Source organism: Mytilus edulis, chromosome 2, assembly GCF_963676685.1.
Source record: "Mytilus edulis chromosome 2, xbMytEdul2.2, whole genome shotgun sequence".
Classification (NCBI taxonomy): domain Eukaryota; kingdom Metazoa; phylum Mollusca; class Bivalvia; order Mytilida; family Mytilidae; genus Mytilus; species Mytilus edulis.
The window spans coordinates 14089137-14106775 of NC_092345.1; the positions used below are offsets into that span (position 1 = coordinate 14089137).

The following is a 17639-nucleotide window of genomic DNA, read 5'->3' on the forward strand; positions in this document are numbered from 1 at the left end:
CTCTTCATTATTCTATGTATCATGAAAACTGGAATTTATTTCAATCTATTTATTTTGCCCCTCCCCGCCCCAGAAATATGTCCGGTAATTACTGGTTATAGATAGTAAATAGTTATCAAAGGTACCAGGATTATAATTTTGTACGCCAGACGTAAACTATGGCTTTCTTTTTAGTTCCGGTAGAAATTTATAATACAAACCAAAGATCTTGATTTATTCGCCCAAATTTGAGAAGCAGTTTTTTTAACAACAAAAATAACGTTTCAGACAAAACGGACACGAAAAACACTCAATAACATTTGCTCTACGTGAAGTAAAGGTAAAAAGATATATAATCAATGGCACATTTAAACACTCAACTCCTATATTTAGATTATAAATATAGGCTACGTGTATATATATATCTTCGTCAGTTCAAGGCTAATCCTACAAATAAATATCCTGCAGAAAGATGTCTTCAATTTTATCAGCGTTAAATGTTCAGACAGTACTTTTAGGAATAGTAGTGATACTTGTTGTGTATAAAGTCCGTCAAAAATGGAAGTATAAGCTACCACCGGGACCATTTGCCTGGCCATTCATTGGGAACTATGAAGGTACACATAATAAGTAAAAATAATTATAAACAACATCAAAGGTTGGGCGCATATCAGGTTGAAACTAACAATGCTAAAATTTACAATGTTCTGTTCCGATCAAAGTGTTTATAAGTATTATTAGACCAACATTAAACATAATGAACTATTCATAAATAAGAATTAACCAAAGATAAGTAGTAGTTTAGGCCAAGCTTAATTGTTTTATGCAAATTATGGGTAAATTAATATCTTCAAAATTCGTAAAATTTATGTGTGCATGGTCGTTGACTTTTCAATGTGCCACTTTTATCTGCTAGGATAAAACATATTCTTGTTCAAAATATGTTATCCTTTAATTAGAAGGATTTAAAAAATATATCATGCTCTGACATCATGTTGAATGTTATAAGGTAAGCTTGAAAAACGAGAATACTAATTAAAGTTGAACTTTGGTGTCAGACATTCATTAATTTTTTTGATTTTCTTTTAGAATCATCTTAATACAATTAAAAACGTATGATATAAGATTTACTTGACATCACTCCGACAAAAATATGTTTAGATGTACAGGATGTATAAATACGTAGCCACGTCCAATATAAATGAAGAACTGAATCCGTTGCAACGTGCAAATCTCTTTGGAATTCGTTCATGTATGTGTTCTGTCACAAGACCACCAAAAGTAATACTATACGCATATCCAAAGTTATCCTGTTTAGAAGTAGCAGTGTCTTAATTTCAAACCGTTTCATCTTGGTCTCTGTAATTCCACAAAAAAATCAATGTGTTAGTCAACTATAGCAAATTTAAATATTGCATGAATATATTTGTCATCTCCTTTTCAAGTAAAATGTAGGTAAAAAACTATATTTGATCATTCATTATGTACGTGTCTATCGTCTTGAATCTAAATTAAGAACAAAACCTGAATTGTTTGCTACATTTGTCCTGGTTTAATTGTTTAATAATTTATTTTCTTTATCTTTCAGTTATTAAAGCAAAGTTTCTACACGAAATTTTTGCAAAGTATGTGAAGACTTATGGACCTGTATTTACCGTTAAATTAGGTAATGCTTTATCTCTCAAATTCACACCTATAAATAGTCACTTAATGTACACCAATATAACTTGGCGTCGATGAAAGTTAAACGGGATTCCAAAGATCCGGAAGTTTTAAACAAATCGTGTTCTCAATACCGAGTTTTTCAATGTTCCCATTATAAGTTACTTGCGTTATTTGTTTCAGTCTAAAAAATTACATCTTTTTATCATCTTGCTGCAGTTATGGTCAAATATTTCAGATTTAGCATCAGACATCTTTTTCTTTAAGCTTGAGTCACAAATTATATTATTTTGATTGTTCCTAAAAAAAAAAAAAAAAAAAAAAAATCAGTGATAATGAAATTGTTTCGTATTACTAATTTTTCATTTGTTTCCCTGAGGATATAGCTGTTTTTTTATGCAACCTTGTATATTTGTATTTTGTTTTTCTTGCTGTAAATCAGTTTGGCTGTTATTGTTGCAGACGGTAAAAGATTATATTTGGTCTGTGATGGAACCTCATTATAACGCGTGTCCTGAAAATTGTTGAAAATGCATCGTATAAGATATTTTTCTTTTTTACAAAGTTTGTTAATAGTGAGTTTGTAGGATTGGAAATGAGACAAATGCCACCCAATTTCAAATTAGTTCTCTTGAACTGAATTTTAATGTGCGTATTGTTATTCGTTTACTTTTCTACATTGGCTAGAGGTATAGGGGGAGGGGGGAGATCTCACAAACATGTTTAACCCCGCCGCATTTTTGCGCCTGTCCAAAGTCAGGAGCCTCTGGCCTTTGTTAGTCTTGTATTATTTTTAATTATAGTTTCTTGTGTACAATTTGGAAATTAGTAGGGCGTTTATTATCACTGAACTAGTATATATTTGTTTAGGGGCCAGCTGAAGGACGCCTCCGGGTGCGGGAATTTCTCGCTACATTGAAGACCTGTTGGTGACCTTCTGCTGTTGTTTTTTTCTATGGTCGGGTTGTTGTCTCTTTGGCACATTCCCCATTTCCATTCTCAATTTTACTAAACATTTATAGGCAACCTTACAGCCTACAACAATGAGAAAAGCCTATACCGGATAGTCAGCTATACACAGTACTCGAAATAACAAATATAAAACAATGCAATTGAGAAAACTAAAGTCCTGAGTCAGAGTATAACAAAACTATTTACAAACAAAAAATATGACCGACAAGAACCAACAACAGCAACTTAGATACAGGCAGCCATATATAGAATGTGGGGGGTTAAACATGTTTGAAGCTGCCAACCCTCACCCAAACAATGGTACAACGACAAAAAACAAGAAAAATAAACGAAAAACAAGTATAACAAAAAGCAATAAATGACAACAATTCAATCACATGTTCCTGATCTGAGAAATAGGCATATAACGATTTAATGTGGCGAAATGTTTATTTCATATCACATTCGTTTATGAATATACCGCTTTCCCCTTTACAACTTTCATTATTTTGAAATAGATTTTTTTCTTTTTATATAGGACCGGTCCAGATGGTTGTCTTAAATGATATTGAGTCGGTAACAGAGGCGTTGGTGAAAAGAAAAGCTGAGTTTGCTAACAGACCTAATCTGCCATCACGTATTTTATAGTTTAAAACAAATATGACGTTTTAGAAGTCTCTTTTTTCATTTTTTCATTCTACCATTGTTAAACCACCTGTAAAAAGTCAGATCGGAAAAAATCCTCGGCATACGTCATGATTGTGAGGACTGAATTTTCAGTTGAATGATTGACGACGATTATATATCATGCAATACATTTAATATTTAGCCAATGTTGGTGTGAACTCCCTCGCCAAAACTCTGTCGATCTTGTTCCTCTAATTTTTAATGAAGGAGAGCAGCGAACGAACCCACACAAAGATTGCTGATTTGGGTGTCGACTGCTTTAATAACCTCGTCACCAACATTATAAACTCAAACTACAACTAACAATTTAAATTATTGTTAAAGTACAGTATAATACAGTGTTGACTACGTTTAATGAGGTTAACGCACTTGTATTAAATTCGGCCGGTAATAAATGTCAACATTAGAAATAAAATTAAAGTTCACCTTTAAAGGGTCACTAGCTGTCAAGTTCATGTTCACGGATTTGACTCAAATTCTCATATTTGATTTATTGCCATGTAAAACATTTATCGAAAATACAAACTGTCTATTATAAACAATTTACAGGGCATTGGCTCGATAATATGTTGCTTCGTTTCGTGTGTATTTTAGTCTTGGTGCCATCTTATTATTTATCGAGTTAACCTCTGACGTCCTCCAATGGTCAAATAGACGATATAAACATAAATAGAAAGCGAACTTGTGCAATTATATTTTTCTGGGTTCTTAATTTCATATTATAGATTATAAATATATGCTGATCATCGCTTTTACCTGTATAATAATGATGTTTTGTGGATTTAATCAGTCGATTAAATGATTTACTTTTGTTTCACTTTCAGTGTTGACAATCTTTTACTTTAAATAACCGAACACGCATATTCATGCGTTATCTATTCTCTAGCTGAGTTGGTGTTCATATGATTACAAATTTAATAGGATCGAATTATTCACTTGCAAATGAATAATTCATCATCAATGTCTGTTGGCTTAATTCGACAAAATTTAACCCTACTTGCTGCTAAATGCGAATTATTATTTCACTACTAGTATTTCACTTCCATTAATGTTTGGACTAAAATAAATTATACTTTAGATTTATTATAAATCTCGTAGCTATTGCACCTTTAAATACCACGTGTTTCAGTCCACAAATCAAAATAATGAGTATTCTTATCATGAAACATGCATTATATACACAATAATTTTTCAAAACTTTTCACAGTCGACAAGTTATCGAATGGCAGAAAGAACATTGTTTTTGCAAATTATACACCAGCATGGAAATTACACAGGAAAATTGCAGGAAAAGCTTTGAGGTAATGAAGTAAACAACTGCAAATATATTTCAGTGAAAAGTCTTTTAAGTTCTTAAAGAGTTTTTTTTACTAGTTTCTGAAATAGTAAATATTCAATTGATAAACCAAGGTTTGTTGTATCCATTCCAGCTTTCTATAACACCTGATGTATAATTTGGTGATTGAAAATTGCTATTGCAGGGATCTGAAACGAAATTGGATAAAAAAATAAAATGTCATTTGATTAAATAAAATTTCAGAAAGAATAGCAGATAATATTTAGTCAATGTGTGTCTCGATTTCTAGACATCATATACCTAAAAACAGAAACTATTTCGAATAGGTAACGATGCACGTGTGTCATAAGACTTAGATTGCAGATACTTCTTTTATCAGCATTGTCTTCCTTTCTTTATACTCGATGAAAAGGTAAATAAACTCATCATAGATACCAGGATTGAAATTTTATATTTGCGTCAGACGCGCATTTCGTCTACAAAAGACTCGTTAATGACACTCGAATAAAAAAAGTAAAAAAGGCCAAATAAAGTTGAAGAGCATTTAGGACCAAAAATTCCTAAATGTTTTGCCAAATACAGCTAAGTTTATCTATTCCTGAGGTAGAAAAGCCTTAGTTTTTCAAAAATTCAAAGTTCTGTAATCAGTTAATTTATGAAAATGACCATATCATTGATAACTCATGTCAGCACAGAAGTGTTGACTACTGGACTGGTGATACACTCGGGGAATATAAAATCCAAACGATAATTCAATACACATTCGACGATATTTTTTTTTCCATTGTTATGGCTTTCATTTTAATCCAGATCAAGTGTTGTATTTTTTTTTTTTTTAAAGACAGTATTTGGCAGGTAAACACTTAGAAGAAGTTCTTCACAACTCAATGCATAAATGTCTACCCTTGATGGCTGAAGAAAAAGAGGAATTTGATCCAGAACCTATTATTGACTTGATGGTGTTTCATATGCTAAATAGTGTCTGCTTCGGAAAAAGGTTTGGATAAAGCGTGGCGTATTTAAGTGGAGAACTCAAGATTAAATAATTTTTTTAGAATGAATTATTTATTTAAAGTACTAATTGGTTAATCTCCCTGGCCAACAAGAATAAGTACTAGTCATGTGGGCGAATTAATTTGAAATTTTCGTCACTTTAACTCTAATGCCATTCCAACGTCCTACGCTTAAATGACTTTGCAGACAGTTTTAAATCCAGAAGGAACGCTTAAAACATGTAAATGCACAAAGTTGAAAGAAAAACAATACGAGTTTAATTATGCTTTACATGGTGTTCGTTAGGTTAAAACATTTGATGTGATAACTCGTTCCTGGATATATATTAACCCTTAGACTGCTACGCGCGACTATTGTCGTTCCGATAAGACAGTCCGCTACTGCTACTCGCGACTATAGTCGTTTTCCGTACTCGTTTGTTTACACAGTTACCATGGAATGGGCGGAGTCAATATTCATGAGATTGCGGCAGTTTCGACTTGTATGGATTCTGATTGGCTTAAAATCTGCGTTCTTTCGAGTGTCTCTTGACTTTTAATCAGGTATAAGCGATAAACCGAAAGTGAAAATTTTTGATGAAAAAAGTGACAAAATGGCGGACATTGTTTGGAGAAATGGCCAACACGTTCAGAAGTATTTCAATGATAATGATTTAACAGCGGCGGACGATTAAAAGGATTTGGACGAGAACCGAAGATATAATAGACAGAAATGGAAGTATTCTATCAAAACTGCAAACAGAAGACTTTTAAAGCGAGAATTACGGGGATTCCCAGACATTGTTCAAAATGGATGACATGAAACAGGATTTGCGATGTTTATCATTTCGCCTTTCAAATGTGAATCAATATTGACTAACATCGATAGACCCGAACTTTAAGTTTGTCAAGATTATATATTGATGAAAGCTTTAAAAATGAACTTGTCGTGTAAATATATTTGTACATGGAAGTAAAAGTCGGCGCAGTGAAAGTTGGAGGAAAATACCGGAAAATATTTGCATAAAAAAGGCCGTTGGTCTGAGAAGAAACTTTTATTTTTTGATAATCACAATGGAACTTAGTTCTTAAAAGAGATTTTAAACTATATTGGTTCAATTCTGAAGTCGCACCTGTACAGGTAAAACATGACCAGAGACTCACACAAAAATAAAATAAATTAAAAATACAGAATCTAACAATACTTTTTTATATAACTTTTATTGATGAATATTCAATATTTACAAAGATACAGCAATTGTAAGTGAACATGTTTATTTCATCAGTGATTAAAATTTTACTCAGCATTACACAACAGTACAATAGAAATCAATGCAGCAGTCTAAGGGTTAAAACTGTTTTCAGAATGATATTGCGTCTAGAAAACACCAGTTCCCTTAGATAATCTTCGAGTACCCTTCGATCGGTACTTTTTTATTCTTTTGGTTGTTAAATAGTCATCAGTAGTATACCTCTGTTCGAAAGTCATAAATGCTTCATTCCGATCTGATGAGTAAAACCATATTCATTTAATTTTTGCAAGCCGTATAAAAGGTGTGCTGATGAAAACGCCCTCATCTCCTAAACGAAAAAGAAAACAACCCGTCAACTTTGTTAGGATTGTTATAATTTTTATATGTGAAGCTTTGACGGTGTTTTTCGATATTTAATTTTGACGATAAATAATGATTTCGAACTCCGAATTTAAAATCTGTATAAGATTTCAATTTCGATACATCCTAGTTCAACTTAAGGAAAGGTAATATTTAACTTTAAATTCGATGTCAAATGATCCTTTTAGGTTGCACTTTGTAAATTCAGCTGTTTCTCAAACCACGACTCTTTTGGGGAGATTTAGAATATTCATAGAAAATTGATTTTGTTTACAAACTGGTTCCCAGTTCTGATCCGTAGGTGGCAAATCATAGAGACATAACTTTGGAAAGTTACCAGAAAATATACATGTGAATATTGTTTATATTGAAATCTATGGTAACCCTACAGTCGAGGTAGTGATAGTTAAGAAATTTAGTGTTAGTTTAAACTCTTAGAAGTTCGGGGCATATAAACGTTGAAAATATGCCGCACAGCCCTATATTTTGACCTTTGAAAAAAATAGTAGTGCATATGAACTTTCCATTCTAGGATATGATTTTTTTCAAAACTTCATAGTAAAAGTGGTACAGTTTTAGCCGTAAAGGGAGTTCCTATAGAAAAATGCATTGTCAATATTTACAGAAATGCAACCTATAGGCATTTGCTCTTGTAGCGCATGCAAGGGAAGACATCTGTATATAATCTGCAATATATACACATGGATGTTTAAATTCTGAAAATAAATGTCATTTCAGTACCGAGTTAAATGACCCGGAGTTTCAAGACTTTATAAAAAAAGACAAGAAATTTACTGAATTAATCGGAAAGGGTTTTGTGGAAGACATGTTTCCTATTATGTATAAAATCTGGACTACACAAAAATACAGAAAAATCACGGAAATATTTGACGAAATCGCAGAGCGTTATAGGAAGAAACTTGAAGAGCACAAGAAATCGTTTGATCGAGGTAAGTTTTGGAGAAAAGATGGTACTATTAATTGAACCAAATCGGAAAAAGTTTGGATTGTTAATGATAGGAACATCATCAATATAACCCTGTGGCATTTTTCACAATAATTTCTGAACTTATAGTTCTAGTATTGTTCTCATCCAGGTCTGATTTATAAGCATTAATTTAACTATGTGTACATGCCGATTGATGTTTATTTGACTTTGACCTCATTTATTTAATTGGTAGTTATGTCAATTTCTCTGAGTCAAATAGTATACGGTGGCGGATCCAAAGTGGGATTGGGTTCATGTGTAAATATGCTTCAGTAATTCCCTTTACTTTTGTATATATATATAATCAGAAGTCCCTAACTAGTCTACATAGGTGGATCTAGGGGGTGCTGGTGGGCCCGGCCCCCTTTCATGGGAAAATTTGATTGCAGATTATATATGGAATCACTGAAGCATGACTGGAACGCCCCCCTCTTTTAGGTTAGAGAACAACGGGCAAGAGGGGGTTAATTTTTTGAAGATTAGAGAAAAAAGGGGTGAAAATTAAATGTTTACAGAATAACAGATCCATCTATACCCTCATACAAAGTCATGTCAAAAGCTGCCGAATTTTAATCATGTGAAGGAAATTGACTACATATACCTGTATTTACATCTTGGTCTAGTCAATATTTCAAAGTATGTGTGTTGATGGTAAATAGTACTCCCAGACATATATTGATGGTGTACATACTAAGTCTTTTCTCTTTGTACCAGTCGTTCGAGCTGAAGTTTAAGTAAAAGATATGTGTTAAGGATCATTTACACATATAACATGTATAATAAAAATAATTTTGTTATGGTGTATGAATATTATAATAGTAAAAATATTTGAGAAACTATATGTTTTTTAAACTCCTGAATTGTTGTTAAACAGCTATCACGGATTTATAAATATGTATCGTTAGAAGTTACCGTGTGTGCTATTAGGAATATTTCACATAGTTTTATAGTAATATTTGATAAAACTTTTTAAATAATTCTGATTCCCTTTTTGGAACTTATTTTTAATATTAAGTTGACGGGGAAAAGAAACAAAAACACAATACACATATCACAAAAACAATGACCGTACCAGCTTTGTTTCGTATATTATTTTTTACAAGGGAGATAAGCGTTATAAGTGGAGCAAATGGCAGGATCATAACAAAATAAAGGGATTTCACACCTGTAAAATTGCTGGAATAGCATGACTTCTGAAGGTTGGACTCTCTATATCTTTTCTAACTAAATCAACAACTTCCAAAATCTTAATTCTTGGCATTCTGTATCGCTCTATCAGCTCTATATCTGCCATATAGTCTATTGGGTTGTTCCGATCACGGAAAATACGCGGCCTCCTCTCTTTCCTCTCTTCTTGCTCCAGTAAAGCCATGAACGCAGCCATAGTTGCTAAAAATGGCACGTTTTAATTCCCGTTTTATCAAATTTGACATAAGCGGTCCAGTACAAGGATATATGACAAACGAGACGATTTTAAATTCCCCACACCTTTAACGTTATAGCAATATAACAATTTAACCTGCATATGGGATATAAATATACTTATACATCCCGTTATTGTGCTATCATATGGTAATTTTTTGTATACCGTCTTTCGTTTTGCTAATGTGCACTGTCGGCTGCACCCGGTTTCCAACATTTTTTGCCTGGTGTGTCTGTGAATCATGATTAACCAACTTAACTTTGGCAAAGCGAGACGAGTCTTCGCATGGTTCGCACCTGAATTTCCCATCGTAGTTTAATGGACCTATTGTTTAAACGGAGCTGCACACCTTTGATATTTTATTGGGTTTTTTTTATTTCTAGTATATGGGCTTGGAACAATGGGTATTCTGAAGCATTTGTTATGTGCTTTGAACCACGCTTTAAACGTTTCATTTTCTGTTTATCTTTTACGTCATAATTCAAATCAAATCTAACCGGATTATTTGTAGATTACATTCGAGATTTTACTGACGCACTAATTTTAGCAAGACAAGAAGCTGAAGACGAGGAAGACAAAGAAGTTCTATCAGAGTTAACGGACTTACATCTCGTAAATACCATATCAGATATATTTGGTGGTAGGTTTATAATTGAAAAAAAACATCTTTTTTCTTGTTTTAATTGGAGGCAATAGTTTTTTGCAGATGTTTTAAATTTAGACAACAATATTTCACATATGCTTTAGAACTTAGCAAAAATATTTCACTGTTAGTATAGGTCTTATAGTTTTGAAACTATGAATAATGCCTCTTTCAAAGACTTGGATTCTGACTGACTGCTCGATAAAGACCGAAAGCAAGGATTGATATTATGGTAAATGAAAAAGATTACAAAATCATTCGAATGAAGCGAAACTGGATGTACTAGGTCATATTGAGTTGATCAATATATGTAAGACATGGGTAATAGGGTTAGGAAAAGGATGTACAAATATGAAATTTTCATAGAGTGAAACTCCAATGGTACATTAAAAGAGGGACGAAAGATACCAGAGGGACAGTCAAACTCATAAATCGGAAATAAACTGACAACGCCATGGCTCAAAATGAAAAAGACAAACAGACAAACAATAGTACACATGACACAACATAGAAAACTAAAGAATAAGCAAATTAGTCTCAAACAAAATCGTGGTAAAAAAAATAAGAACGACCAAGATTGTAGTTAATACTGCATGAATGAGGATTTAAATTGTGTGTCATTATGTTATGATAGTTAAAAAAGGGTTCAAGTCCCTTAGCTAAAATAAAAATGGTAAACTCAAAATGACGGTTTGATGTGGTCCATCGCACATGATGGCAAACAACCATAACAAGTATGATTTGTTTTTGACAAATGGTCTCCGAAGAGTTGTACTCACAATGTCACACAATTACAATGCTTAAAATATGGTCAATCGTATGTCTTATAAGGGTAAAATATGGGCAACTATACATTATGGCAAACAATGATAAAAATAATAAGAGCCTTTTGACAAAGCGTCTCGGAGTTATTGAGTTCAAAATGTGTTAATATTAGAAAGCATAAAAAAAATTAGAAAAAAATCACACATCCCGTAGAAATGAGCTAATAAAAATACTATATGATCAACTTCACATAAATCAAACAACTGAACCATGTATTCAAGCTTTCTATAAAAGTCTCAGATGAGTCGCGTTTTATATTACTGAAAAAGGCATAGTCCCAGGACTCGCATACAATTGGTTGGATATAAAACAAAAAGGTATTAAAAGGTCAATTACCTATAATAAGTTATCAAAGGTTCTATGATTATAATTAAATACGCCAGACGCGCGTTTCGTCTATATAAGACTCATCAGTGACGATCATATCAAAATAGTTAGTAAGCCAAACAAGTATGAAGTTGAAGAGCATTGAGGACCGAACATTCCAAAAAGAAAGGGTAAACTAAATATAAGAACACTCTCAACACACTTAAGAAGTCAATACTTCGAAAACTCTTCGCAGTCCCATTACTCGCCTAAAAAGAAGTAGTTTCCATCAAAATGGCGGTATATTAACTCCTGTAAAAATTGTTAAATCAAACTGACAATATATCATGGTAAAAATAATACCAAGACATAATCCTGCCAAGTATAAAAGCTGTATGTCTACAGTATGAATGTGATAAAGCCACTTGAATCTCACTAATAACAAACAAGTGAACTCAGATTCTATAAGTGTGTAATCAGTCTTTTGTATTATATTTTACGCTTATATTTTTATACAATGATTACGTCACTGAATAGTCTTTTGTAGACGACGAAATTTAATCCTGGGATCTATGATGAATTTATTTGCATTATTGGTACAATATTCTGTCTTGCCTATACTAGTAGTACCAATCATTTGAGAAAAAGGATATTACAAGAGCGTATGCGCCAGAGAATATTTTTAAATGTATGAAATGATGGCACCAAAAGTATACTAATATAACTCTTTCATATTTATTTCAAAGCTGGTATTGATACTTCAAGAGTCACTATGTATTTTGCTGTACATTATATGGCTGGGTTACCTGAGATACAAGCCAAAGTTCATGAGGAGATAGACAGAGTAGTTGGTTAGTATTTTTGCTGGAATCACGCCTTACACTATTACTAGATATGCTAAAGATAAACTAACTGGTCGGGATTTTTTTAATTAGAAACTGAAATCAGTTCCTTGATCTTTTGCTGTGTTCTACTTCTTATAGTAACGTCGTAGACATTCCCGTCGTATTTTTCTCAAGTCAATATATTTGTTAATAAGCTTCCTGTAAGCATAACATAACATGTGAGACATTTTCACTTTCATCTCTCATCAACTTCCTATTTAACTAAAACGTTTATATGCTTACACATAATGGCTATGTGGGAATTTTTCTCAAGAACTGTTAATTAGAAATTCCTTGAAGTTAGTTGGATTTCTCTTGTGAGAATTCTTTACTGTTTGGCTGAAGGAACAGGAAGCGTCTTTCTAGAAAATTGTTAAATTTTGCCGATAGCACAAAATGGCCTCCTGAAATAGAAAAAAATGGTTTTTGAAATAAAAAGAATCTAGCTATTTGCACGGAAATCAATGGCAAACGAAAATTGAAACTTCGTAGTTTCACACAGAATACATTATTGCTGTTCCCTTTAAGTCAGTTTGTTTTTGTGCTCTAAAACGTTTATATGTTTTAGGTTTAACAAGCTAAAGAGTTAATTTATAAAACGTGTTGTGCACGAAGAAATTGATTTAATACGTCTTTTATCTACCACATGGTCTGCAGCTGCTGCTGGATGACTATCATATCTTCATTGTTCTATTTGCTAATTAGGCATCTCTATATCCTCAAAGTTAAAAGTTCAGTGCACGTTACTTTTTTTTTACTCTTTCTGATTCTGAGATCATTAACACATTTTTAATGCTAAAATGTAACAGTACTGTCTTTGTAAAATAGGCAAAAACAGATTACCAGGAGTGAAAGACAGAGAAAATCTAAGTTACACAGAAGCTACGTTACATGAAGTCATGAGACTTGGACTTGCTGTTCCAGTTGGAGTACCACACTCAACGCTATGTGACACAACAGTCGGTAGGTTAAGATTGTTTGTGACATAAGTGGGAAAACACAGCTACCTCGACATTCAATTCATTTAATGAAAACTTTGATCTTTTTCTTGGAACTTCCATTTTGATGGACAAAAATAACTAGTATATATGACAGACGCTAAGATTTCAGTTTCCTTATGTCAACATCTCATTCCAAGTTGATACGATTAACAGAGCTTCGTCGAGATGAAAGTGTCATTTTACAACACTTACATATATTGAAATGTTATTTTATTTCAATCTGTATTTATAACGTTTCAGGGTTGATTTTGCCATTTGATTAGGGACTTTCTGTTTTGAATATTCCTCGAAGTTCAGTATTTTTGTGATTTTACTTTTTACACTGTCTACTGATTTTTTTGTTTCGATTTGCTTGACTATTTACCATGTCTACTTGCCTTAAAAGAAGAAATTTGTATTTGCTGTCCACGTGGTTTATTTGATTACGTATATGTGACAAACCTACATTGGTGGGAATTAATAAGGACTTATAAACCATCAACACTTGAATCGACTCAGAAACCGTAATTAAATATCAAATGTAATTGGTGCTGGTCCTGGCCATTTGAATAAAAGAACAGAGTTTCAATGTCCACCCGGTTAGTACATATTTTATCTGTCCAAGGTACACATGACAATTCTTTTTTTTTTCATTTTACAACTAAGGTTTACGTCATCTTTCAAAATTTCATAAAGATCACGCAAGAAATGCTAATTAGGCAATATTCAATATAATTAAAATTTCCATGATGCTCAACTCTTTTTGAAAGTTATTAAATGGTACTGATTTTAAAACTCGTCCAAGACATTTTTAATGATTTAAATTTCGTAAAGTTCTGGCAAGAGTTGTACTAATGAAAACGCTATCAGTGCAGTTCTCCATACAATTTATATTACAAAGAGGCATAAATCTTTTAAAAATTATTGATCGGCACTGATTTTCGAACTTGTAGAAGACATAGCTAATATATAAATATGATATGATTTATAAGTTTCGAACAGCGGTATACTACTGACTGTTGCCTGTATTTATAAGTTCCATAAAAGTCTGGCAAGAATGGAATACATGAGAGCGCTAACAATGCGTTTCTCCATCAAATAAATGTTTTCCAAGGGGCATGATTTTTTTAAATGATTAATAGGCACTGATTTTCGAACTGGTTCAAGACATTAGTAATATAAACCTATGATGTCAGTTTCATTAAAATCTGGCAAGAAATGTACGCTAACAATTCGATTTACCCAAACATAATGTTTCCAAGGGTCATTACCTTTTAAAAGAAATAATTGACTGGCATTGATTTTCAAACTTATCCAAGACTTAGTTGATTTAAAACTATGACACGAAAAAATAAGGACGCTCAGACAAAAGCCCGTTATATGCGGCATTTCCCCTGCAACACATTGCGCGGGACATGAAAATCATCTTTTTGTATAGTAATTACAAGACACGGAAATATTGATCAGCGAATAGCAAATAGTTTGTAAATAAAAGTGAGTCCAAAATTCATATGCATCAATTGGATTTCTCAAATGTTGCCTATTAAATGTTGTTTTATACCAACAACAAGTGAATGACGACGACATAACTATTCAAATTTCATTATTAATAAATATATTTTAGGTGTGGTGTATATTTTTATATAAGAAATGTTACTATGATTAAGGTCCTCTATAGAAATAAAAAAACAAGATGAAATTCTACCATGCTTTACATTTTTTACATTTGTTTATGTTTATACTAGGGGGATATGATGTTCCAGAGAACACAATGGTTATGATCAACCACTGGGCTTTACACCATGACCCAAATTATTGGAAAGATGTTCATAAATTTGATCCAACAAGATTCCTAAATGAAGAAGGCAAACTTTCCATGAAGCCAGAAAGCTGGTTACCATTCTCTGCAGGAAGGCGTGTCTGTTTAGGCGAAAGTGTTGCTAAACCAGAGCTTCACCTAATGTTTGCCTCAATAATGCAACGTTTTAAAATATCACTGCCTGAAGGTACTTCTCCAGAAATACTGATTGGTGGAGGTGGTGCTGTTACACAGCCGGCTCCTTTCAAAATCATTGTTAAAGAACGAAAATAAGGATAAATGGACAATTCTTAAAATTTGATATTTTTGTAAAATGTTAATCATATTTTTATATTAAATACTTGTATAGCGTTAAGAAATCTTTGTTTTTCAACATTACATTGTACAATTTTGTTATTAATAAAACACAAATATCGGGAAGTTTTGGGTATATGCTAATAAGACTGCGTCTCAAATAACACAAATAACCAAAATCCATCGGTCTAATAATTTTTCTACTGTCACCTTTGATTTGTGCATTTTATTCGCATTTAATTCGAATCAAACAAGGCATTGCAAAAAGGGTTATAATTTCTATAGATAAAGGTCAGAACTTTACATGGAATTACAACGACATTTGCATGTAAGGTCATATAGAGAAGAAATTGTTTTATCAATCCATTCAAGGTCAAGGTCAGATCCTGAAACAAATTGAAACTCCAAAAGAAAACGGTTTCTGAATTAAATTATCTCAGATTCTGACATTTAATTCAGGCTGAACGTGGAATTATGCTTTGCGAGATGTTCAATTAAGGTGGCTCATGGGTACAAAAATTTTAGCAAAAAATTAAACCTTTATTTTTTCATTACAAATTTTATTTATTACACTATTAGTTGTAACTTTATGATATGGTACAAAAAACAACCCAAAAAAAATATTTGATTTGGCCCCAGATGACTTTAAAAATTGAAAAAGCTCCAAATTATCTCCCTTTGGTGCAAAAATGCCATTTTTTGGCCTTAAATTTGAAATATCTTTTTTTAACTCATCGGTGACCTATATTTTTTTATTATTGTTTTAAAATGAGCTGTACATAAACTAAATAATTGTAAAATGTAAGCGATTTCTTATATTAGGTTATTTTTTTATTTCGATATTTCCTCTTTTTCTCCTATTAGTTCAACAGAAAAAAAGGACATTAACAAAAATGTATGCTTCTTCTAGAGGCAGATTTTAGCTTAAATGAACGGTGACCCCATTTTTTTATTTCATTTTTCTTTTAAGTATATGATAAAGTTCATTTATGAAAAAATATAGCGAAATCCTATATTAGAAAAAAAAATTCATTTATACCCAGGAGCCCCCTTAAGCAGCCGCGTCTGGTCGAAATAGGAACACTAATCTTTTGCGTAGTGTTGGGAGAGTGCTTTGATCCCTGTACGTGAAATAGTTGACTAATTGATGCACGACTGTATTTATTGGTCCCTGTCGAACATGCCCCCGTTTTCATTTGAAAAAATAAAATTACAAAAATACTGAACTCCGAGGAAATTTCAAAACGTAAAGTCCATAATCAAATGGAAAAATCAAAAGCTAAAACACATCAGACGAATGAATAACATCTGTTATATTACTGATTTGGTGCAGGTACTTTGATATGTAGAAAATGGTACTTTATTTGGTCTTTTTAACTTTTTTTGGATTCGAGCGTCATTGATGAGTCTTTTGAAGATTCAATTCTGGTATCTATGATGAGTTTATTTGGTTGTAAAGCTAGGAAAATCTTGCATGTATTTGTACCGTATTCCTGTAATGTAATGTTGTCATTTTTAGCGTTATTTTTAACCTTGCCATGTAAGCTGGAGGTTTGGCTAGCCATAAAACCAGGTTAACCCACCATTTTTTCTTAAAATGTACTGTACCAAAATAAACAAACGACATATAGGAAACGCTCATTAGCAAAAACGAAAGACAAGAATACAAAAGTTTACTATACATGTATAACAATAACACAACGACGGAACGTAAAAGTACCGAGCCACGTGCAATGGATATATCCAAAATTAGAAGTCAAATCTATAACTTTCAAAGGCAAATAAACGAACACTATAACACGTAATTAAGATGATAAACATAGACAAGCTGCCATTATTACTACAAAGCTAGGTGGCTACAAACTTAACTTGTCAATATGCAACCATGATCGTAGTGTTTTGTAAATTTTGAAAAAGACTAACTAGGATAGAAGATTTGACACATAACACTTGAAAAGGCGATGGAAGCGCTCTCAAAAACAGTAAAAAATCTAATCATGAGCGTAAGGTAAAATCAAACTGAAGTTAAAAATTTGGAATGCTGAAATCAAACATACGCTTCAGCAGAATACAGGATCATATAAGAAATGCAAATACGCAATTAGACCAAATCAGTCCGAACATTCCTGTTTATCCGAAAAAAAGGAACTTCTAGAAAGCTGTTTAGATCAAAATTAAAAACAGACGAAAACAGATGTTTATATACAAAAAAGGCCAGGATCATAAAATGAGACTATTCATCCATTATTAAGAAACAAAAAAATAACTAGAAGAGCTTTATCAAAGATTTACATGT

The 17639-nt window shown here is 32.4% G+C and overlaps 1 protein-coding gene across 2 annotated transcripts; it reads left to right on the forward strand.

Annotated features, from left to right (window-relative positions):
- Window positions 1–398: 398 nt before the first annotated feature.
- Window positions 399–15408, forward strand: LOC139511507 (steroid 17-alpha-hydroxylase/17,20 lyase-like). 2 transcript variants are annotated; one of them, XM_071298299.1, is made up of 10 exons: window positions 399–596; window positions 1568–1645; window positions 3131–3229; window positions 4487–4580; window positions 5418–5573; window positions 7920–8131; window positions 10104–10232; window positions 12113–12217; window positions 13079–13213; window positions 14976–15408. In XM_071298299.1, exons 1-10 carry the CDS (start codon window positions 452–454, stop codon window positions 15320–15322), a joined length of 1500 nt encoding a protein of 499 aa, XP_071154400.1. In that variant the 5' UTR covers window positions 399–451; the 3' UTR covers window positions 15323–15408. The 2 variants fall into 2 exon arrangements, with proteins under 2 accessions (XP_071154400.1, XP_071154402.1); XM_071298301.1 differs by lacking the exon at window positions 5418–5573.
- The last annotated feature ends 2231 nt before the right edge of the window (window positions 15409–17639 follow it).